The sequence below is a fragment of the Leucoraja erinacea genome, chromosome 6 (genome assembly GCF_028641065.1).
Source record: "Leucoraja erinacea ecotype New England chromosome 6, Leri_hhj_1, whole genome shotgun sequence".
Taxonomy (NCBI): domain Eukaryota; kingdom Metazoa; phylum Chordata; class Chondrichthyes; order Rajiformes; family Rajidae; genus Leucoraja; species Leucoraja erinaceus.
The window spans coordinates 82,297,892-82,319,446 of NC_073382.1; the positions used below are offsets into that span (position 1 = coordinate 82,297,892).

General features: G+C 48.6%; 1 protein-coding gene across 1 annotated transcript in view; it reads left to right on the top strand.

Moving 5' to 3' along the window:
* Nucleotides 1–5,499: 5,499 nt before the first annotated feature.
* Nucleotides 5,500–21,555, top strand: part of LOC129698350 (F-box/WD repeat-containing protein 7-like) — a 125,170-nt gene continuing 109,114 nt past the window's right edge. Inside the window, exons 1-2 of the mRNA XM_055637446.1 lie at nucleotides 5,500–5,895; nucleotides 10,934–11,086. Of these exons, the coding sequence (XP_055493421.1) occupies nucleotides 5,785–5,895; nucleotides 10,934–11,086 (264 nt within the window). The 5' untranslated portion in view covers nucleotides 5,500–5,784. The remainder of the gene's footprint in view (nucleotides 5,896–10,933; nucleotides 11,087–21,555) is intronic.

Genomic DNA, 21,555 nt, shown 5'->3' on the forward strand with positions numbered 1-21,555 from the left:
GAGCGGGAGGAGTGTGTGTCTGTGACGGACCCACATGGCCGGCGCGTGGGGAATGGCTAGTGGGGGGTGCTGTTGAGTGGGGGGGGGGCAGGGAGGGGAATGGGGGGGGGCAGGGGGGGGGTGCTGTTGAGGGGGGGGGGGGGGGGGTGGGGCAAAAGTTCCCATGGGCCGGGGTGGGTGGCGGCACTTGGAGCCGGTGACGGTGAGGGCACGGCAATGTTGGACCATCCCAGGGCAGGGGGCTGTGTTTGTGTTATGGGAACGGCCGGAGTCACGGTTGTCCGTCAAACAGACCCGCACCATCTGCACCATGGAACGCGGGCGATGAATACAAGCGCTGTTTTATGTACTTTACGGCACAGGTACCAAGAGCGTGAACGTGACTTTGTGACTGACAGTCACCGCTGGTCGCTGGACAGTGTCCAGTGGGGAATCTGCGGGTGGTGATGAGCGTGAGGTCATATGTGACAGGAGTAGAATTAGGAATTCGGCCCATCAAGTCTACTCTGGCATTCAATCATGGCTGATCTATCTCTCCCTCCTAACCCCATTCGCCTGCCTTCTCCTCATATCCTCTGACACCCGCACTAATCAAGAATTTATCTATCTCTGCCTTAAATATATCCACTGACTTGGCTTCCACAGTCTTCTGTGGCAAAGAATTCCCCAGATTTACCACCCTCTTGACTAAGGAAATTCCTCCTCATCTTCCTAAAAGAACGTCATTTAATTCTGAGGCTGTCTGGTCCTAGACTCTCCCACTAGTGGAAACATCCTCTCCACATCCACTCTATCCAGGCCTTTCACTATTCTGTACGTTTCAATGAGGTCCCCCCCCCCTCATCCTTCTAAACTCCAGTGAGTACAGGCCCAGTGCCGACAAACGCTCATCATAGGTTAACCCAATCATTCCAGGAATCATTCTTGTAAACCTCCTCTGGACCCTCTGCAGACCCGGCACATCCTTCCTCGGATACGGGGCCCAAAATTGCACACAATATTCTAAATGCGGCCTGACCAGCACCTTATAGATCCTCAGCATAACATCCCTGTTTTATATACAAGCCCTCTTGAAATAAATGCTAGCATTGTGTTTGCTTTCTTGCCCAGTGGCTCCCACATAGAGTGTGGGTGTGGGGGAATGTCCTGTCAACCCGCCCCCCCTCCCCCCCACTGGTCACTAGGGTCACTCAGGTAGGGCCTGGGGTGACTGGGCCACACCCCCCCACACCACCATATCCCCCTCACCACCATATCCCCCCTCACCACCATATCCCCCCTCACCACTGTATCTGCTGCCTTTCTACAGAATCACGGGGAGCAATCTCTCAATCATCGAGACTCAGCGCCAGAGACCCGGGTTTGATGCTGACTACAGGTGCTGTCTGTACCGAGTTTGTACGTTCACCCTGTGACCGCGTGGGTTTTCTCCAGGAGCTCTGCTTTATTCCAACATCGCAAAGATGTACAGGTTTGGAGGTTAATTGGCTTTGGTAAAAATTGTAAATTGTCCCTAGGGTATGGGATAGTGCTAGTGTACGGGGTGATCTCTGGTCGGTGCCAACTCAGTGGGCTGAAGGGCCTGTTTCCGTGCTGTATCATCCACCGAGGATACACTGGGCCACCTTGACCATTAGGTCCCCAGGTGGCCAGTTTTCTGTCACCTCTATATGATCCCTCCTGCACTTACACCCAGCTAGTCATACACACAGCCTGGAAACAGGCCCTTCGGCCCAACTCAGCCACACCGACCAAGATATCCCATCTACGCTCTTCCCATCTGACCACGCTTGGCCCATATCTCCTCTAACCCTTTCCTATCCATGTACCTGTCCAATGTCCTCGACAACCTTGTCTGGCAGCTCGTTCCATAAACCTACCACCCTCTGGGTGAAAAGTTGACCCTCAATTGCTATCAAATCTTTTCCACTCTCACCTTAAACCTGTGTCCTTTATGGTTCTTCATTCCCTTACCCCGGAAAAACATCTCAACCCCGGTTTCTACCTCCACCCCGTCCTTTCCAGAAGAGCAGTCCCAGCCTATGGGGGGACTGTCATATGCTGAGAGAATGGAGCAGCTGGACTTGTATACTCTGGGGTTTAGAAGGATGAGAGGGTATCTTATTGAAACATATAAGATTATTATGGGTTTGGGATGTAGTCGCCTAATAAATTGCATGTGAGACAGTCCCTTGAATGTTCTCTAGTTGTTTTTTGTGGGGGAAGGGGGAGGGGGAGGGGGGCCGGGGGAAACTTTTTTTCAGTCTCCTAGCCGGAGATGCGATTGTTTTCCGGATCGTATGTCCGGTTGCTCTGCAGTCTAACATTATGGAGCTGGAGGCCTTGCTCGGGACTGATTTTGAGCCCCACCACAGGGCCGTGAACTTACGATCGGAGCCGATCCCTTTCCTGGGATCGACACTCCAACCGCGGCCTGCGGATTTTAATATTGCGGAGCTCGCAGTCTCGGGTAGAGACCGATGTCGGGAAGCTCCAAATGACGCAGATGGTTTCAACCAGTCCCGTCCCGGTGAAGCTGAGATTCCCCCCCCCCGATGCAGGAGCTGATCGCCCCGACATGGAGGGCCCAAACACTGCCGGCTACGGGAGCCAAGATCGTTCCGTCAACGGAGGGCTCGAGGCCCCCGACCGTGGGAGAACAAGAAGGGGAGAGATTTATTTTGCCTTCCGTCACAGTGAGGAATGTGGAGGAGCCACTGTGGTGGATGTTTATGTTAAAATGTATTTTGTGTGTTTTGCTTTTTATTGCTATGGCTGTACGGCAAATCAAATTCCTCGTATGTTGCAAAACATACTTGGCTAATAAAGTATGATTATGATATCCCTCTAAACCTTTCCTATCCATGTACCTGTCCAAATGTATTTTAAATGTGATGGGACCCGTCACAGATAGCTCCTCTGGCAGCTCGTTCCATACACTTACCACCCTCTGTGTGAAGGTTGCCCCTCAGGTTCCTATTGACTCTTTCCCCTCTCACCTTCAACCTATGTCCTCTGGTTCTAGATTGACTTATTCCAGGTAAGACTATCTAATCTCCTCATGATCTAATGCATGGAATAAAGTCCTAGTCTGCTCAACCTCTCCCTACAGCTCTGGACCTCGAGTCCTGGCAACATCCTTGTAAATCTTCTCTCTACCATTTCCAGCTTCACAACATCTTTCCTGTAACAGGAACACATTACTCCAATATGACCTCACCAATGTCGTGTGATTACCCAAGTTAAATTCCATTCCTTTGCCCACTTTCTCATCTTATTCAGATTCTGCCGTAACCGTACATCTTTCTCCACTGTCCACTATTCCACAATGTTGGTGTCATCCACAAATGTACTGATTAGATCTCATCTCAACTGTGAAATAAATTTTACACAAAACTCAATCCTAAATGGTTGCTGTGGCCTTTCACTGTTCAAACTCCAGTCCCCTGTTTTCAGGACTCCCCCAACTTCGTAGAATATTTTTCCTGCATTTACCCAGATCTGCCAAGGATGATAGGGAAATGTAGAAACAGGCCCTACAGCCCACAAGTCTACGATTCCCAACCACACATGGCCCATCCCAAAGCCCTGCCTGCCTGCGTTTGGTCCATATCCACCACACCTGTCCTACCAATAGTAGTTTCGTAAACGGTGGGATCGTCCCAGATACTGCCTTACAGCGCCAGAGACCCGGATTCAATCATGACCACAGGTGCTTGTCTGTACGGAGTTTGTACGTTCTCCCCGTAACTCTGGGTTTTCTCCAAGAACTTCAGTTTCCTCCCACACTCCAAAGACGTACAGGTTTGTAGGTTAATTGGCTTGGTATAAATGTAAAATGTGCCCTAGTGTTTTTAGCCAGTCCAGCCTCTAAAACCCTCCAGCCTCAGAAACAGTCAAAAAGGGAGAGGATGTTGGCAGATAAATCAGCCATGATTGAATAGCAGAGTAGACTCTGGGCCGAATAGCCTAATTCTGTTCAGATTCCTGATGACATCTGTACAGATATCTTCTTGCATCCTTTGTAGCTCAATGACATCCTGCAGTGGGGCAGCCAGAACGACACACAATACTCCAAATCTGGCCACGTAGGCTAATGGTTTGGTGTAATTGTCCCTAGTGTGTGTGTAGGACAGTGTTAATGTGTGGGGATTGCTAGTCGGCATGGACTTGGTGGGGCGAAGGGCATGCTTCTGCACTGTATCTCTAAACTAAACAAAGAAAACAGGTGCAGGAGTAGGCCATTCGGCCCTTCAAGCCAGCACTGATCATCCGAAATCAGTGCCCCATCCGGCTTTTTCCCCTATATCCCTTGATTCCGTTAGCCTCAAGAGCTAAATCTAACTATCTCTTTAAAACCTCTAGTAAATTGGCCTCCACTGCCTTCTTTGGGTGAGAATTCCAGATTCACAAATCTCTGGGTGAAGAAGTTTTTCCTCATCTCAGTCCTAAATGGCAGGCCTTCTTTTGTTAAACGGTGACCCGTTTTCAGGACTCCCCAACATCGGGAATATTTTTCCAGCATCTACCCAGTCCGAGTGATACAGTGTGGAAACAGGCCCTACAGCCCACACTGGCCAACGATGTCCCAACTATACTAGTCCCACCTGCCTGCGTTTGGTCCATATCCCTCCAAACCTGTCCTAACCATGTAGTTTCGTAAACGATTTGTGTGATCGTCCCAGCTGCAACTACGGCAGCTTTTCGTTTGGACCCACCAGGGGTCCAAATGACAATGTAAAATAATATCTCTTGACTTGTGCCATAGTTTGTTTCGGTAAACGATGTTCCGCGAGCATTGCCACTTTCATTTCACTGCACATCTTGTATGTGTATGTGACAAATAAACTTGACTTGACTTGTGTAAAAAAGATACACCTCAGATTCATATTAAATCTTTTCCCCTTCACCATGAACCTATGTCCTCCAGAGAATACAATCCAAGTTTGTCCACCAAAGTGATATTGAAGACTAATTTCCCCCCTCTCTCCCCTCCCCAACTGCTCCCCTCGGCCCTATCCCGCAGCGTGGCCCATGCCTGCCCCGGCACTATCCCGCAGCACAGCGTAGCCCCTGGCCACCCGGCCTCTCCCCGCTCACGGGGAGACTGCGCTGATGCTCCGATGAACAAAAACCCCTACAAGCGCCGTCACGTGACGGCCCCACCTACCGTGTAGGCGGGACGTGGAGTGGCCAATCCAGAGCGAGAACACTGGTCCGTTCGCCGGCGGCCAATCGGGAGCAGCCTTCCGGCCGCCGTCGTCGTGAGTGACGTGGGTATCATCCACTCAGCGTGAGGCGGCTGAGCTGAGTGACGTCCCGGGCAGCCAATAGAATGGCGTTAATTGGCTAGCCATGCCTGTGGGCGGGTCTGTGCCTCAGCCAATCGGTGTAGAGAGCCGCGTGAGGGACGGATCCGTCAGCCAATGACAGGGTCTGCTGTGGAGATCGGTGGCGGGCTGGGCCAATGGCGGAGCGCGGGAGGCGGGGCATCCGCCGGGCGCCGACCGGAAGGGGTGGACCGTCCGTTTGTTTTCCTGCCGGTTTCCGTCGCGGCCTCTCCTCAGGAAAGTCCGTCTCCGTCTCCGAACCCGGGGACGTCGGCCTGGGCCTGGGGTCGCCGCTCCCTCCCTCCTTCCCTCATCGCCGCTGCCGCCGCCGCTGCTCCAGTCCCGATCACCCGGCCCCTCAGCTCCGGTCACCGTTCGTCGTCCCACTCCCCCTCCCGCGGCTCTCAGCGCCGGCGGAGCGGGAGGCCGAGGCCGAGGCCTCGCGGCCTGCGCCATGGAGTCGCCCGAGAAGGTGGACGTGAACCGGGCGAGCGCCGAGGAGTTGGCCACCGCGCTGTTCGGCATCGGCAGGAAGCGAGCGAGAGCCATCGTGAGGCGGAGAGAGGTGGGTGTTGGAGGGGGAGGGGACGGCGGCGTGGCAGGGGGGGGAGGGTAATGAGGGAGGGGAGGTGGGGGGATAATGGGGGGGGGTAGTGAAGGTGGGGGGGAAATGAAGGGGGGTGGGTAATGAGGGAGGGGGGTAATGAGGGAGGGGGGGTGTGTGAGTAATGACGGTGGGGGGTAATGAGGGAGGGGGGAGGGTGGGTGATGGAGGGAGGGTAGTTGATATGGGTGGAAATGTGGTGTGGGGTCACCGGTGGGAGACAGTCAGTGGGTGTGGGGGGAGGAAGGAGAACGGGCGGCGGGGCAAAGATTTTTTGGGTGGGAATCGGAATGGTTTTGGGTGGATGGTTGGAGTGGTGGTGAGCGCCGGCAGAGGGATGGGGCAGGAGGGGAGGGGGTGTGTGGAAAGGGGCTGGAAGGAGAAGGGCTGAGGTTAGTAAAGGGGGTGGAGAGCAGATGGTGGAAGGGGGAGGGGGGGAGAGTGAGGTGGGGTGTGAGGATGCCTGTTGATGGGTGGGAGGGAATGGGGGCTGGACGGTCTGCGGTCGAGCAACAGGTTATGATGTGGGGAAGAGTGGGTGGGGGGAAGGAGTTGGTGGAGGGCTGTTGGCACCAGTGTGTGTGTGGGGGGTCACTGGTGAGAGGTGGGAGACCGCAGGGACAAGATGCCCAAGGTGGGGGAAACTTGCAGTTTGGTCAGTTGAGTTCATTGTCGTGAGCACAAGTCCGGTGAGACACTGGTACGATGAAAGTCTTGCTCACAACCTTACAGGCACATGAACTCAGGACAAACTATACATTTGTTGTATGCAAAAGTGTATTCAAGAGGGGTTCTTGAAACAGTATGTGGATAGTCCCATCTGAGAAGGGAACATGGGGGATTTTGTGTGTGGAAATTAGCCTGGCCAGGTGGCTGGTAGAGCAGCAGAGCATTTTGTGGGTGGTGACCACAACTCCATATGTTTTAAACCTGGAGCGTGTGGGAAAAGCACTAAAATGGAGTAAGGCAAATTACAATGTTATTAGGCAAGAATTTCAGGGGGTTAAGCTGAGAACAATTGTTAGTGGGCAAGTCCACGTGAGAGTCGTTTAAAGGCCAGTTGATGAAAGTTCAAGGTTGGCATGTTCCTGTAGGAAGAGATAAGGATGTCAAAGTCAGCGAACCTTGGATGACAAAAGAAGTTGTAACTTTGGTCAAAAAGTAAAAGGAAACACATACAAGGTTTAAGAGGATGGGATCAGACCGGGTCTTTGAGGAATATGAACCACAGAGGAAAGAGCTCGGGCGAGCAATTAGAAGGGTGAAAAGCGGCCAAAAATGGCTTTGGCAATAGACACAAAATGCTGGAGGAACTCAGCGGGTCAGGCAGCATCTCTGGAGAAAAGGAATAAGTGACGTTTCGTGGTAGGGACCCTTCTTCAGACTGAGAATCGGGGGATAGGGTAACTATGGAAAGAACACAGCAGAGCCAGCAACGAAAGGTAGAGCGTACACTGGTCCATTGTTGGCTGTGGCATGGGTGATGAGGAGCAGAAACTAGTACAACTAGGGTAGAGGAGGAACACAGAGAGAGGGGATTCAAGACTTACTTGAAGTTAGAGAAGTTAATTTTAGTATCGCTGGGATGTAAGCTGCCCAAGCAAAATATGAGGTACTATTCCTCCAATTTGCATTTGGCCTCATTCTGACAGTGGAAGCAGCCCAGGACAGAAAGGTCAGTGTGGCAATGTGAAGTGGAGTTAGTGTTTCGCAACCGGGAGTTCATTCTCCTAATTGTGTGTGATCTCCTGGCTTTCCTCTTTTAGATGTCATTGATTAGTTCCTCAGGCTTATTAACGGTAGGTGAGAGGTAGTTATTGTGGCACGACTTAACCAGGTTTTCTGTCATACTCTTGTGCACTTGCTCATCCACCCGGTCACATCGACCACAGTTGTTGCAAATATATAGTTAGCCCCACAGTCATGGTGTAAAGAGAACAGAGCAGGGGGCTGAGCCTTGTGAGGCAGGGATATTGCTGATTTAGATCTGCTGATGAGGAAGTCAAGGATCCAGTTACAAAGGGAGGACTTGTTGATGAGTTTGGAGGGGATTTTTGTGCAGCTAGCAAAGGTGGCAGGGACTTGGTGGGGATCTGGATCACCATGGAATTACTGCTGAGAAGGTGTGCGTCTGGTCGGGATGGGGAAAGGCAGGATTGTGTGGCGCTGCATGCAGAGAAGCTTTGGGTCCGGCTCCAATTGCCTGGTGCATGTGTGAAGATCAACTGGGTGATGGTCCATTGTCTTTGCTGTTGACTCTTTGATGTGGGCAATTGAGGTGGTTTACCTATTGGAGAGGTGGCAGGGCTGTCTTGTATCTCACTCAGTAACTGCTGCTGATCTGGCTTCCAATTGAATTTTGCCTTCTGGACATTGATGGGTTAAATGAAAGTTTTGTGTGATGGGGATAGGGCAGTGGCTGTTGCCTACATGACGTTCAATGAAGCAGTCAACAAATGGCCCTCGTGATAAGCTGCTCCAGAAGATTTAAGTCACATGGGATACATGGTGAGTTGGTAGATTGGCTTAGTCAAAGAAGGCAGAGGCAGAGTTGTCTGGTTATTCCGATTGGGACCATAGTGTTTCTGGGGAATTGGTGCTGGAGTCTCTGAGCTTTGCAATATATGATGACTTGGACAAAAGTGTAGTTGGTCTGATTTGTAAGTTTGCAGATGAACTGAAAGTTGTTGACATTGTGGATAACGAGGGAGGTGGTCAAAAAATGCAGCAGAATCTGGATTGTTTGCAAATTTGGATGTAGACGTGGCAGGTGGAGTTTTAACACGAGCAAATGTGAGGTGTTGCATTTTGGGTGATGTTGGAAATGCAAGTGCACGATATATTATAAATAGCAGACCCTTTGTAGCATTGATGTAGAGGGTCCTTGGGGTGAAAGTCCTCCGCCCCATGAAAGTGACAACACAGGAAAGGGTGTTAGGAAGGTGTATAACATGCTTGCCTTCAATGATGGAACATTGCTTAGAAAAGCTGGATAAAACTTGGGCCCATTTGAATTGTTGTGTGCAATTCTGGTCACCACACCCAAGGATGTGGAAGTTTTAGAGAGGGTGCTTAAGAGGTTCAACCCTATGTTGCCTATATTGGAGTGTAGTGGCTGGCTACAAGGTTACACTGTGCTGGAGTAACTCAGCGGGTCAGGCAGCATCTGCGGAGAACATGGATAGGTGACGTGGACCTTCAGAACATGGATAGATCGTGGACCTTCAGATCGATTGTGGGGGGGGGGGGGCTTGAAGAGGAGGGACAGAGCAATGGTTGGTCAAATGGCAGAGATGGAAAAAAAAAACAAGGTGTGAGATAAAAAGATGGAAGAGCTGCGAATTGTGATGCTGGAGGAAGAAATGAAGGTGGGGGGGGGGGAGTCATGAATGGGAAAGGGAGGGGTGGGGGGGGAGAGTCATGAATGGGAAAAGGAGGGGTGGGGGAGGGACTGTCATATGCTGGGAGAATGGAGCGGCTGGGCTTGTATACACTGGAATTTGGAAGGATGAGAGGGAATCTTATTGAAACATATAAGATTATTATGGGTTTGGACACGCTAGAGGCAGGAAACATGTTCCCGATGTTGGGGGAGTTCAGAACCAGGGGCCATAGTTTAAGAATAAGGGTTAAGCCATTTCGAACGGAGGTGAGGAAAAACTTTTTCACACAGAGTTGTGAGTGTGTGGAATTCTCTGCCGCAGAGGGTGATGGAGGCTGGTTCTCTGGATGCTTTCAAGAGAGATAGAGCTCTTAGGGATAGCAGAGTTAAGGGATATGGAGAGAAAGCAGGAACGGGGGACTGATTGGGGATGATCATCCATGATCACATTGAATGGCGGTGCTGGCTCGAAGGGCTGAATGGCCTACTCCTGCACCTTATTGGCTATTGCAGAAGTTGGAAAGGGATGGGAGGTGTGAGTGGCTGGTGGTTGGGATCACGTTGGAGGCGATGGAAACCTCCTAATGCTATGATAGGTTGGATATTATTGGATTGTGTTCTGGAATGTTTGAGGCAAATTGAGAGAGATATAAAAACGAATGTGAGAAGAACAGACAGGGTAGATAGTCAGAACCTTTTTCCCAGGACATAAATGTCAAAGGCTAGAGGGCATAGCTTTCAGATGAGAGGAGGAAAACTTTAAAGGAGAGTTTTGAGTGGGTGCTACATGGAGCACTGCCAGGGAATTTGGTGAAACATATAGCGAGTCTGTGTTAGGCAGGTGATCAGCCAGAGAATGGAGCGATGGAGAACATGCGCAGGCAGATGGGATCATGGTCGACACAAACATTGTTGGCTGATGTGCTGCAGAGATTCACCCAGCTGACTCCTGGGAGTGGGGGTGAAGTTTGTGTTCGCTGGAGTTTAGTGAAACAAGGTCTAGTTGAAACCTACAGAATTCTGCCAGGGTCAGAGAGACTGGGTGTGAGGAGGATGCTCCCCCTGCCTGTGATGGGGGGGGGGGGGGGGGGGGGGGGGGGGGGGGGGGGGGGGGTCAGACAGACTGGATATGAGGAGGGTGCTTCCACTCTGCCTGTGGTGGGGGGGGGGGTCCAGAACTAAGGGTCACAGATTTGGATGCAATTGAGATTTTCGACTGAAGATGTTTCTTCACTGGGTTAACGGGTGGAATTGAGTTGCCAGAGAGAGGCTGTGGAGGCCATGTAGCTGATTATAGTTTTAATGAGTGAGATGCATGGCTTTCTGATGCTTGATGGGGATGAGGTAGTGAAATGAGGATCAACTGTGATCATATTGGATGGCAGAGCAAGCTTGAAGGGACAGGTGACCGACCCCATGCTCTCTCTGTTTTCTCAATTTCGTGTCCACACTCAAGGGCATTGTTGAAACGTGTTTATTGCAGTCTATGGAAACGAGTGAACAAATCTGTTGCATCAGAAATTTCGCAGTGTCACTGACTTGCTTTGTTTTCTTTTAACTTTTACCCTCCCTCCCAACTCTCCATCCATCCCATGCATCCCATCAAAAACACTTTAGGAGTTAAAAGGTTTCTCTTCGCTGGATGATCTTCTGGACATCAAAGGCATCACCTGCCACTTCCTGGAGAGGAACGGTAACCTGCTGTCTTGCCAAGCGAATCAAGTCAGCACAGCCAAGAGTATGGAAGGCCTGTCAAGCAGCTCCAGCAGTGTAAGTCAGTGCCTGCAATCTGCCCGTGCAGCTGAGAGAGGCTGTTGTGGAGGATGATCGGCTTCTGTAAATTGTCCCTGGTGTGTTGGGTGGAACGACTGTATGGCCGATTGTTGCTCAGCACGGACTCGGTGGGTTGACGGGCCTGTTTCCCAGCTGTTTCTCTAAACTAAACTAGAGGTTGCGGTTTCCCTGCGTGCTCTGGTGGCTGCGGGACTGTAAATAGGGGAAAGGAGAGAATGTGAACAAGGATGCATGTGAATGTGATGGTAACTGCGGGCTAGGAGTATCGAGTCAACCTGCGGCCAGTTTTGCGCAGTAATCTCCTGTTACCAATTTTTAAGATGTACTCTCACAGCGGCTATTATTAACATCTTGGGTGTTTTTTCAAAATTACCATTTTGGATATCCTCAAGGCTGAAATTAGCAACACCTTACTGAAAAATCTGACCTGACTTGCTCTTCCATCTCTGTTGTTTCCAGATCTCTGCTCCCCCAGCTTTGGTTTCTGATCATGTCTGGTTTAGTTTTATCGTTCAGCGATAGATCTGTAGCTCTGGACTGCCCTCCGTTAATTTTACATCTTCAGTAAGATGGTCTTTGAAGGCTATTTGGCTTTCTCACCACCTTGTGTAATCTCTCCTGACTTGGCTTGCTGGTGATTTTGTTTGGGCTGGTTGAGTCGTGGGCAGCTTCGGGTCAGTCGCCAATCACATGAGGGGGCAGTCCTGTTTGTGCGTCCTGTGTCGGTCTGTGCCCATTGCACGGCTCCAGCCCACCACACTAAATAGCTGCACTTTGTAAATGAGGGTGTGGAAGCTCCAGGTCACATCTGACATCGGTTCACAAACTCTGTACTAGATGTCTGAACTATGCTCTGAATTATTTTCTCCTTCACAAAGAGAGAATTATTTATTTTCACCTGCCGATTTCTCCAAATTGGTTTTCAGATAGCCACTGAAGTGCTTATTGCAAATGTGATCTGTGGTGTAATATAGGAACTACAATAGACCCGTCAGTTTGCCGACAGGGTCTTAAATGAACGTACACAAAAATGCTGGAGAGACTCAGCGGGTGCAGCAGCATCTATGGAGCGAAGGAAATGGGCAACGTTTCGGGCCGAAACCCTTCCAGCTCCAGTTCCTCTTAAACAAAGGTGTTCCGATATCTCCAATATCTGCGCCAATGCTGCCTGACATCTGAATTTTGCTCAAGTTTAGTTTGCTTGGGATTCCAGCATTTCGTATCCCCAAATGTCAATTGTATAATGAACAGGCAGCATTTTCACAGAGGCTGAGAGATTCCTGGACGGCAGAATGGATATATGAGGAAAGAATGAGCCAGTTTGGCTTGTATTCATCAATGTTTGGAAGGCTGAGAAGGATCTACACAATTAGAGCCATGATTATTAGACATGGAAGCTGGCCCTTCGGCCCAACTCATCTACGCTGATGAAGGAGCATTCCTGAGCTGGTCCCATTTGCCGGCCCATATCCCACTAAATCTTTCTCATCCAACCTACCAGGTTAGATGTAGGAAGTTTCTTCCTGCTGCTCAGGAAAGCAAAAACTTGGAGGTCACTGCCTAAAGATAAGGGCAAGACATTGAGATGGGAACCTGTTGAGTTCTCTGCCACGGAGAACAGCCGGGGATAAATATATTCAAGGTGTTGAATATGTTTCTTCAGATGAGAGATGTGTGGGGTGAGAGCTGAAACAGGACACAGGATTTGGATGATCAGCCATGATCTTACTGAATGGTGGATCAGGCTCGAGGGGTTAGGTAGCTGTCTGCTTATATATTCTGTGATGAGTTTAAACCTTTTAGGAAGGAGATGAGGAGAAATTTATTTAGTCGGAGGGTGGTGAATCTGTGGAATTCTTTGCCACAGAAGGCTGTAGAGGCCAAGTCAGTGGATATATTTAAGGCAGAGATAGATAGATTCTTCATTAGTACGGGTGTTGGGTTGTGAGGAGAATGGGGTTAGGAGGGTGAGATAGATGAGCCAAGATTGAATGGCGGAGTAGACTTGATGGGCCAAATGGCCCAATGCTACTCCTATTCCTTATGGCCTCTGTAACAGTGAAGGGGACAGTATTGAGAAGAAGGATGGTGGTGTTTATCATTTTCTTTGCAGTCCACAGTACTGCCCGGTTTTGTGAATTTACAACTGTGGCTTGCACTCTCTTGTCCATGTTGAGTATTACAGTTACGTTAGAAATATACAAATTGTGTGTAAGTGTATACATACTTATTGTGCAGTTTTGCTTGTGTACTGCAAGAAGGATGTTAAGTGAGAAGGGTTCAGAAAAGATTAACAGTAAGGTTGCCTGGTCTTGATGGACTGGACACTTGTTCTTGAGTGTAGAAGGGTGAGGGCTGACCTTGTAGAGGTTCATAAAAACATCAGGACCATAGATAGGGTAGATTTTCATCCTAGGACAGGTACGCCTAAAGCAAGGGGGCATGGATTTCGGGTGAGAAGGGAATTATGTAGAGTGATTTTTATAACACAGGATAGTGTTATATGGAGCGAGCTGCTGGAGGCGGCGTTGGAGGCCGGTACAATGACAATGTTGAGAAACACTTGGACAGGTACATGGATATGAAAAGTTTCAAGGGATGAAGGTGAAATACAGACGATAGGATCATTTTAGATAGGTTTGTTGGTAGTTGTGGATGATTTAGGTTGAAGGGCCTGTGTTTGTGCTGTCTGACTGTGAATCTACGGCCTGAAACCATGGTCTTAAATCTCAACAAAGCACAATACATGGCCTTGGATGTGAATTGGCCATGGTAGTTTGGGAAACTGTTGCAATAGATTCCAATAAATATATATTTCTTAGGATACAAAACACTAATGGGAAAATGGACCTCGTTGGGGCTCATGAGAAATTAAAGGTGATGTTGGGTCAGTTGAAAATATTTTCCTCTAGGGCAGGGGTGCAGACGAATGAAGGTTGAGCATTGGGCAGGTTTGAGTTCTGCAAGTGAGCCCCCATCACTGGTAAAGAAGTTCATAAGATCATAGGTGATAGGAGCTGAATTCGGCCCATCAAGTCTAATCATGGCTGATCTATCTCTTCCCCCTAACCCCATTCTTCTGCCTTCTCCCCATAACCCCTGACACCCGTACTAATCAAGAATCTATCTATCTCTGCCTTTAAAATATGCACTGACAGCCTCCACTGCTTTCTGTGACAAAAATGTCCACAGATTCACCACCCTCTGACTAAAGAAGTTCCTCCTCATCTCCTTCCTTAAGGAACGTTCTTTAAATCTGAGGCTATGACGTCTGGTCCTAGACTCTCCCACTAGTGGAAACATCCTCTCCACATGCACTCTATCCAAGCCTTTCACTATTGGAAAAGTGAAGGCAGAAAACGAGAGCAATGTTTTCAGGTGGATGTTGACAAAAATGATGCCGCTTCCATTGGTGTGAGCAAAAGGTAGAATCAGGTCCAGACTGTGTTGTGAGACAAGGGAATGGCCTAGAAATTAAATTATTATTTTGCCTTCTTGGAAGAGGACACCTCAACTCCCGGGAACAGTGGAGAATATCTGCTGAAGAGTGTCTAAAGAACTGAAAGGATTTCATATTCATAAAACTGCATGGGAGAAATGAATTGGTCTGAAATTTAATAAATCCCTAGGAACTGGTGAAACCAATTGGAGTTAATATAGGACGTGGCTGTGGAAAAAGTACCGCTGCTTATGCATAAGTGATAGCAGTATTAGGCCATTCAGCCCATTGTCTACTGCTCCATGGCTGATCTATCTCTCTCACTCCTAACCCCATTCTGCCTTCTTCCCATAACCCCTGACACCCTTCCAAAATTCCATAGATTCTAGAACGAGAAAAGACCTAGAATAATGTGTGCTCAAGAAAGAACTGCAGGTGCTGGAAAAATCGGAGGTAGTCAAAAATGTTGGAGAAACTCAGCGGGTGAGGCAGCATCTATGGTGCGAAGGAATAGGCGATGTTTCGGGTCGAGACCCTTCTTCAGACTGATGTGTGGGGGGGGGGCGGGAAGAAGAAAGGAAGAGGCAGAGACAGTAGGCTGTGGGAGAGCTGTGTGTGTCTGTGTGTCCCTCTCAGTTCAGGAAGGACATTCTTGCTATTGAGGGAGTGCAGCGTAGGTTTACAAGGTTAATTCCCGGGATGGCGGGACTGTCGTATGCTGAGAGAATGGAGCGGCTGGGTTTGTATACTCTTGAATTTAGAAGGATGAGAGGGGGATCTTATTGAAACACATAAGATTATTAAGGGTTTGGACACGCTAGAGGCAGAAAACATGTTCCCGATGTTGGGGGGAGTCCACAACCTGGGGCCACAGTTTAAGAATAAGGGGTAAACTATTTAGAACGGAGATGAGGAAATATTTTTTCACACAGAGTTGTGAGTCTGTGTAATTCTCTGCCATAGTTCACTGGATACTTTCAAGAGAGAGTTCGATAGAGCACTTAAAGATAGCGGAGTCAGGGCATTTGGGGAGAAGGCAGGAACGGGGTGCTGATTGTGGATGATCAGCCATGATCACATTGAATGGCGGTGCTGGCTCGAAGGGCCGAATGGCCTACTCCTGCACCTTTTGTCTATTTATAAGATCACCCTCTGCTTCCTGCGCTCTTAAGAAACAAAGGCTTATCCTGCCCAACCGCTCCTGTTAGCTCAGGCCTCGCGTTAACATAAATCATTCCAGCTTAATGGCATGATGTTGGAAATCTAAAGTAAAAAAACAGATAAAGCATGAACCAGTTAATATGTGAGGTGGATTAGACTGTGGTCAAAAGGTGAATGATCCAGAAGGAGTGATTGAAGATGCTGATTGTTGTGTTGGTCCAGGAGTTTGGTGTCCCAACACTCCCTCGCACAAGACAGGAGCCAATGTGTGGTTAACCCGATATGTAGTTTTACAAAATCCAATGTAGAGTGAAAAAGCACGTTTCTTTTAGAAGAGAGAGTGTGAATAGGACATTGTGGCTATGGATTTTGACGACTTTACATGAACTTTGTGCTGACGTTTAACAGTGCAACACTGATTCGCAGTCACAGGGTTGTTCACAGTTGCTGTGACTGCTAGGCATCAGCAGGGTTTACGAGTGTTTCAGATTCCAACGTTGAGGTTTTATGCAATTAACCCATGTTTAAGAAGGAACTGCAGATACTGGAAAAAACAACGGTAGATAAAAATGCTCGAGATACTCAGTGGGTGAGGCAGCATCTATGGAGCGAAGGAATAGGTGATGTTTCGGATCTCGACCCGACACGTCACCTATTCCTTCGCTCCATAGATGCTGCCTCAACCGCTGAGTTTCTCCAGCATTTTTATCTACGTGCAATTAACCCAAATTCCTTTTAACAGAAAATCACCAGATTGGTACATTTGGTAAATGAATTCTCAGGAGAATGTTGCCTAATCAATGGTAGCATTTCTATGCTGCCTTTAGTGTCGTGTTCCAAAGCTTTCACTCCGAAGCAGACACAAAGTGAAAAAGCTTGCTTAAATTGGAGAGGGTTAGAGATAAGGGTGTTATCTGACTCCTGAGCACAGGGCAGAGTTGACATGGCTTCATGGAGAGGCATTAATTGTAAACATTGGCAAGATGCAGCAGATATCAGTTGAAGAAATGTGAACGAAGGGGCTGATTTCAAATATTGGAGGTGGAGGAGAACCTGAGGGAGGAATACCAAATTACTGGGGTTGGATAGGATGGGGATGGGAAACTTTTCCTTCATAGCAAATGTCGATAAAACTAGAGCTTTAGCAGAAGGGTGAAGTGGCTTTGTGAGGATTTAAGAACTTTCCCACCCAGAGGAGATTGGAATGTGTGATATGTATCAGAAGGGGTGATCGAGGCAGGTAGTCTCAACTTTAAGTGGAGGCATGCAGTAATACAGCATGTTCATAGGACTAGCTTATTCAAGATGGATCTTGGTCAGCATGGATAAGTTGTGTGGAAGAGCCTGTTCCCATACCATATTACTACATGCCTTTGCACTATCCCTTTAATTGGAACAAAATGGAACAATAATTCCAGGTGAGGCCTCCACAACACCCGGTACAAGAGCACGTTTTTCTTAGGCCTGCTTCGGTCATGGCTGACCATGGGTGTGTCCAGGGTGCTATTCCCTATATGGTGGACGCCTGTGCGTGACTTTGTTTAACGTGGGGAGACTGGTGCACAGACAGCCACTCCACGGTCCGTGACAGATCTGGGTCGGGCTCCAGTGGCATGGAGTCCAAGACGACCGGAGACCCTTTTCTGCTGCAGCCTTCATCCGCCTTCCCAGCCATTGTGACGCTCCACTAAGGTCAGCCATCGTCCTCTGCCTGTTCCACCGTTGAGGTCTTGGTGACAAATGCACCACAACCTTCCTTTTTGTAGCTTCAACTCTGCAATGCTATTTGTCTCCTCGGTTACCTTCTTGCCTCCATTAGGATTTTTTGATAGGATGAGGGATATAGATTGATCCCTGCATGGCATTGTGCAGGATTGAGAACCACCTGATTGATGGGTTCAGCATTCCTGGAGTTGCTCATAGAATTAGGACAGGACATGGCTGCACCTGCCAGCACTCGAACGACAATTAGCAAGAAGGCAAACGAGCTTACATATACTGGCATCTGGAACAGAAGCAGAATGTTGGAATAATTCAGCAGGTAAAGCGGCATCTTGGAGGGAGAAGATGCAAGTTAGTGTTCCGATGGAGACGATGCATCAACTGGGAGGGAAGACAGGTTGCCAGCATGTTTAGTTTAGGGATATAGCGCGGAAACAGGCCCATCGGCCCACCAGGTCTATGCCAACTAGTGATCCCTGCGCATTAACACTATCCCACACACACTAGGGACAATTGACGTTTTTGTAGAAACCTCCAAACCTGTACGTCTTTGGAGTGTGGGCGGAGACCGAAGATCTCAGAGAAAACCCACGGGGAGAACGTACAAACTTTGTACAGACAGCACCCGTAGTCTGTATGGAACGTGAGTCTCAGGTGCTGAAAGCACTATAAGGCAGTAACTGTACCGCTGCGCCACCATGCCGCAGTAACAGTACTAGGTGGAGCGGTGGGAGCCTCTGATGGACAGTACTAGGCGCAGAGTGAACGCTTGGCAGATGGAACCAGGTGGGGAGGGCGAAGATGAGCAAATGGAGAAGAAATTGATGAATGGTTGAGTCTGTTGGGAGAACACTGGGGGGGGGGGGGGGGGGGGGGTAGGTGGGTAGGAGCAGAAACCAGAGGGAGAACAGTGAGACTGGAATTTAGGATGAGAGGGGATCTTATAGAAACATATAAGATTCTTAAAGGATTGAACAGACTAGACGCAGGAAAAATGTTCACGATGTTGGGGGAGTCCAGAACCAGGGGGTCACACAGTTTAAGAATACAGGGTCGGCCATTTAGTACTGAGATGAGGAAATTAGTACTGAGATGAATTTAGTACTGAGATGAATTATTTCACCCAAAGAGCTGTGAATCTGTGGAATTCCCGGCCACAGAAGGCAGTGCAGACCAATTCACTGGATTTTTTCAAGAGAGGGTTAGATGTAGCTCTTGTGGCGAACAAAATCAAGGGATATGGGGGAAAAAGCAGGAACAGGCTACTGATTTTTGATCAGCCATGATCATGTTGAATGGCGGTGCTAGCTCGAAGGGCCGAATGGCCTACTCCTGCACCTATTTTTCTGTGTCTGTGGGCAAGTTGGGCCAAAGGGCCTGTTTCTACAGTATCACTCACAGAACTCCTGTCGTAGAGAAAAGGAATTCCTCTTCAAAGATAGCCTGCCACAAAGTGAATGTACTGTAGTGAGTATAGAGAAACTTAAAGCAGAGTTGTAGGTGAGTTTTTCCTCACAGAGGGAATGTCTGGAACAAGCTGCCAGAGGAGATGATGGAGGCAGATTGCAGAAGCATTGGACAAGTTCTTGGATCATACAGAAGTAGAGGGATAGAGATGTAATGTAGACAAGTGGGATAGGTGGGCATGAATGGTGAGTGGCCACAAGGGCCCATTTCAATGCAGTAAGTTTCTATGATTAGGGGGCCAGTATGTTCCTGTGTGAATGGTCCCACGGTAATGAAGGTCGGGGAACTTGGGCGTTGGGAGAGATTGAGGCTTAGATAAGGCAAACGTGGAAGACTAAAGACTGGGGATGTCCACCAAACGTGTGCCAAAAAAAGTCCCAGTGTCTCACCGATTAAGATGAATCCAACATGAGATGGTATAGGTGAGGTATAAAATTAATTGGGTTATTTGGGGGGGGAAAACAGGAAGAATTGACGCTCATTTGGAAAGGCAGTGACAGATGGGAGGTCGACAGCCCAGCTTTGTCAAGGGCCGATCTTGTTTGAAGAAGTAACAAGGTGATCCATTTTGGGAGTATCAATGAGGCGAGGACTCTGAATGGTAGGGCCCTGGGGGTTATTAGTCAACTTGGTGTACAGGTCTGATCCATGAAGGTAGCCGGCCGCGCAGGTAGATAATGGTTAAGGCATCTCCTTCAGTCGCTGAGGCATTGAATACAAGGGCAGGGATTCTTCCTTCGTCCATTGTTTGTACACTCTGGAGTTCAGAAGGATGAGAGGGTATTTTATTGAAACATATACAATTATTAAGGGTTTGGACACGCTAGAGGCAGAAAACATGTTCCCGATATTGGAGTCCAGAACCAGGGGCCACAGTTTAAGAATAAGGGGTAAGCCATTTAGAACGGAGACGAGGAAACACTTTTTCTCACACCGTTTTGTGAGCCTGTGGAATTCTTTGCCTCAGAGGGCGGTGGAAGCCGGTTCTCTGTATACTTTCAAGAGAGAGCTAGACAGGGCTCTTAAGGATAGCGGCGTCGGGATATGGGGAGTAGGCAGGAACGGGGTACTGATTGGGGATGTTCAGCCATGATCTCATTGAATGGTGATGCTGGCCTACTCCTGCACCTATTGTCTATTGTTTGATTCAACCATGCTGTGGTGGCCAGTTTGGCATTCACTCCACACTGGGTGAAGAATCCTTGCATCTGTCGTCAAGTGTCATTCTTTGTCCTAGTTAAAGAAAATAACCCACATCCCTGCAGTGCCTCCAGCGTGGAGAATGTCCCGTGCTTCAGATGAACTAAAAACTGTCTTCAAGGTCATTGGAAACTTTACAGTGTGTTAGTAGAAACTCCGATAAACATGCAAATGACAAATTGGTTTAGTGTAGGAAGGAACTGCAGATGTCGAATATAGGCACAAAGTGCTGGAATAACTTAGTGGAACAGGCAGCATCTCTGGAGAGTAGGAATGGGTGATATTTCGGTTCAGGCTGAAAGTCACGGGATAGATAAATGAGAGAGATATAGACAATGATGTAGAGGGATATAGAACAAATGTATGAAAGACACAAAAACTAACAATGATAAAGGGAATAGGCCATTGTTAGCTGTGTGCGAGGTGAGAAGGAAAAGCTGGTGTGACTTGGTTGGGGGAGGGATCCCTCCCATAACTCGCCTCTCACTTGCCTTGGCTATGTCCTACCCCGAGCTCTCCACGCTTATTCTGCCCCTCCCCCACTCCCATCAGTCTGAAGAAGGGTTCTGAGCTGAAACGTTGCCTATCCATATTCTGCCAGAGACGCTAAGTTCCGCCAACATTTGCCCTCGTCAACCTTGTTGGTGAAACCTTTTTAATTAAACATGGATGTGGATTTTTTTTTTACGGTCGGCCGACTGACAATAGTTGAAATGGCCAGGACGTCAGGGATGTTTCCTGATGTTTTATGTTTTATACATTCCTCCGGTGTGGACATTGCAGACAATATTACATTTCTTGTCCATCCGTGTAAGGATTGAGGGTGGATTACGTTGCATTTTGGTCAGTTTAGATAATGCCGACAGGTTTCCTTGTGCTGAAGGGCATCCATCCATCAGTGAGCCGGCTGAGTACTGGTGTGTGTGCCTTGTATACTGATCTGGAGTGTGTGCGGTGCATTCGGCTGCTTCCTAATTTGGACAAACGCCCTCAAGGTCTGCAATTGTGCTGAGAGTGGCACCACGCCACCATCTGCTGGCCTCTCTCAGGTACTGCAGCATTTCCAGCTGCATACCGGCTCCTTTGTTACTCTGCAGTGGAATTAATTCAAAGCAGCCTTTGTTCAGTAATCTCGCAACACTGAAACTGTGCCCGTGATTATGGATTCAGTCTAAGTACAACATGAACTGCATCAAGGCAACCTCTTGGATGTCTTTAGGAGTAAGGAGGGAATTGACAAAATTGATTCAGGTAAATTGTTCTCTGTTGCTAATGACACAAATGGGAGTGGGAGGCATAAGTTAAAATGAGTAAGTTGGAAGTGAAGTGAGAACTGTGTAGGCCTGAACTTCTCCGTTAAAAGGTTCCAAGTCTGGAGGAAGCTACCACGATAAAACAATATGAATGCCAGCAGACAATAGTCGGCCCTAGATGGGGAAGTAACTGATCTCTGGGG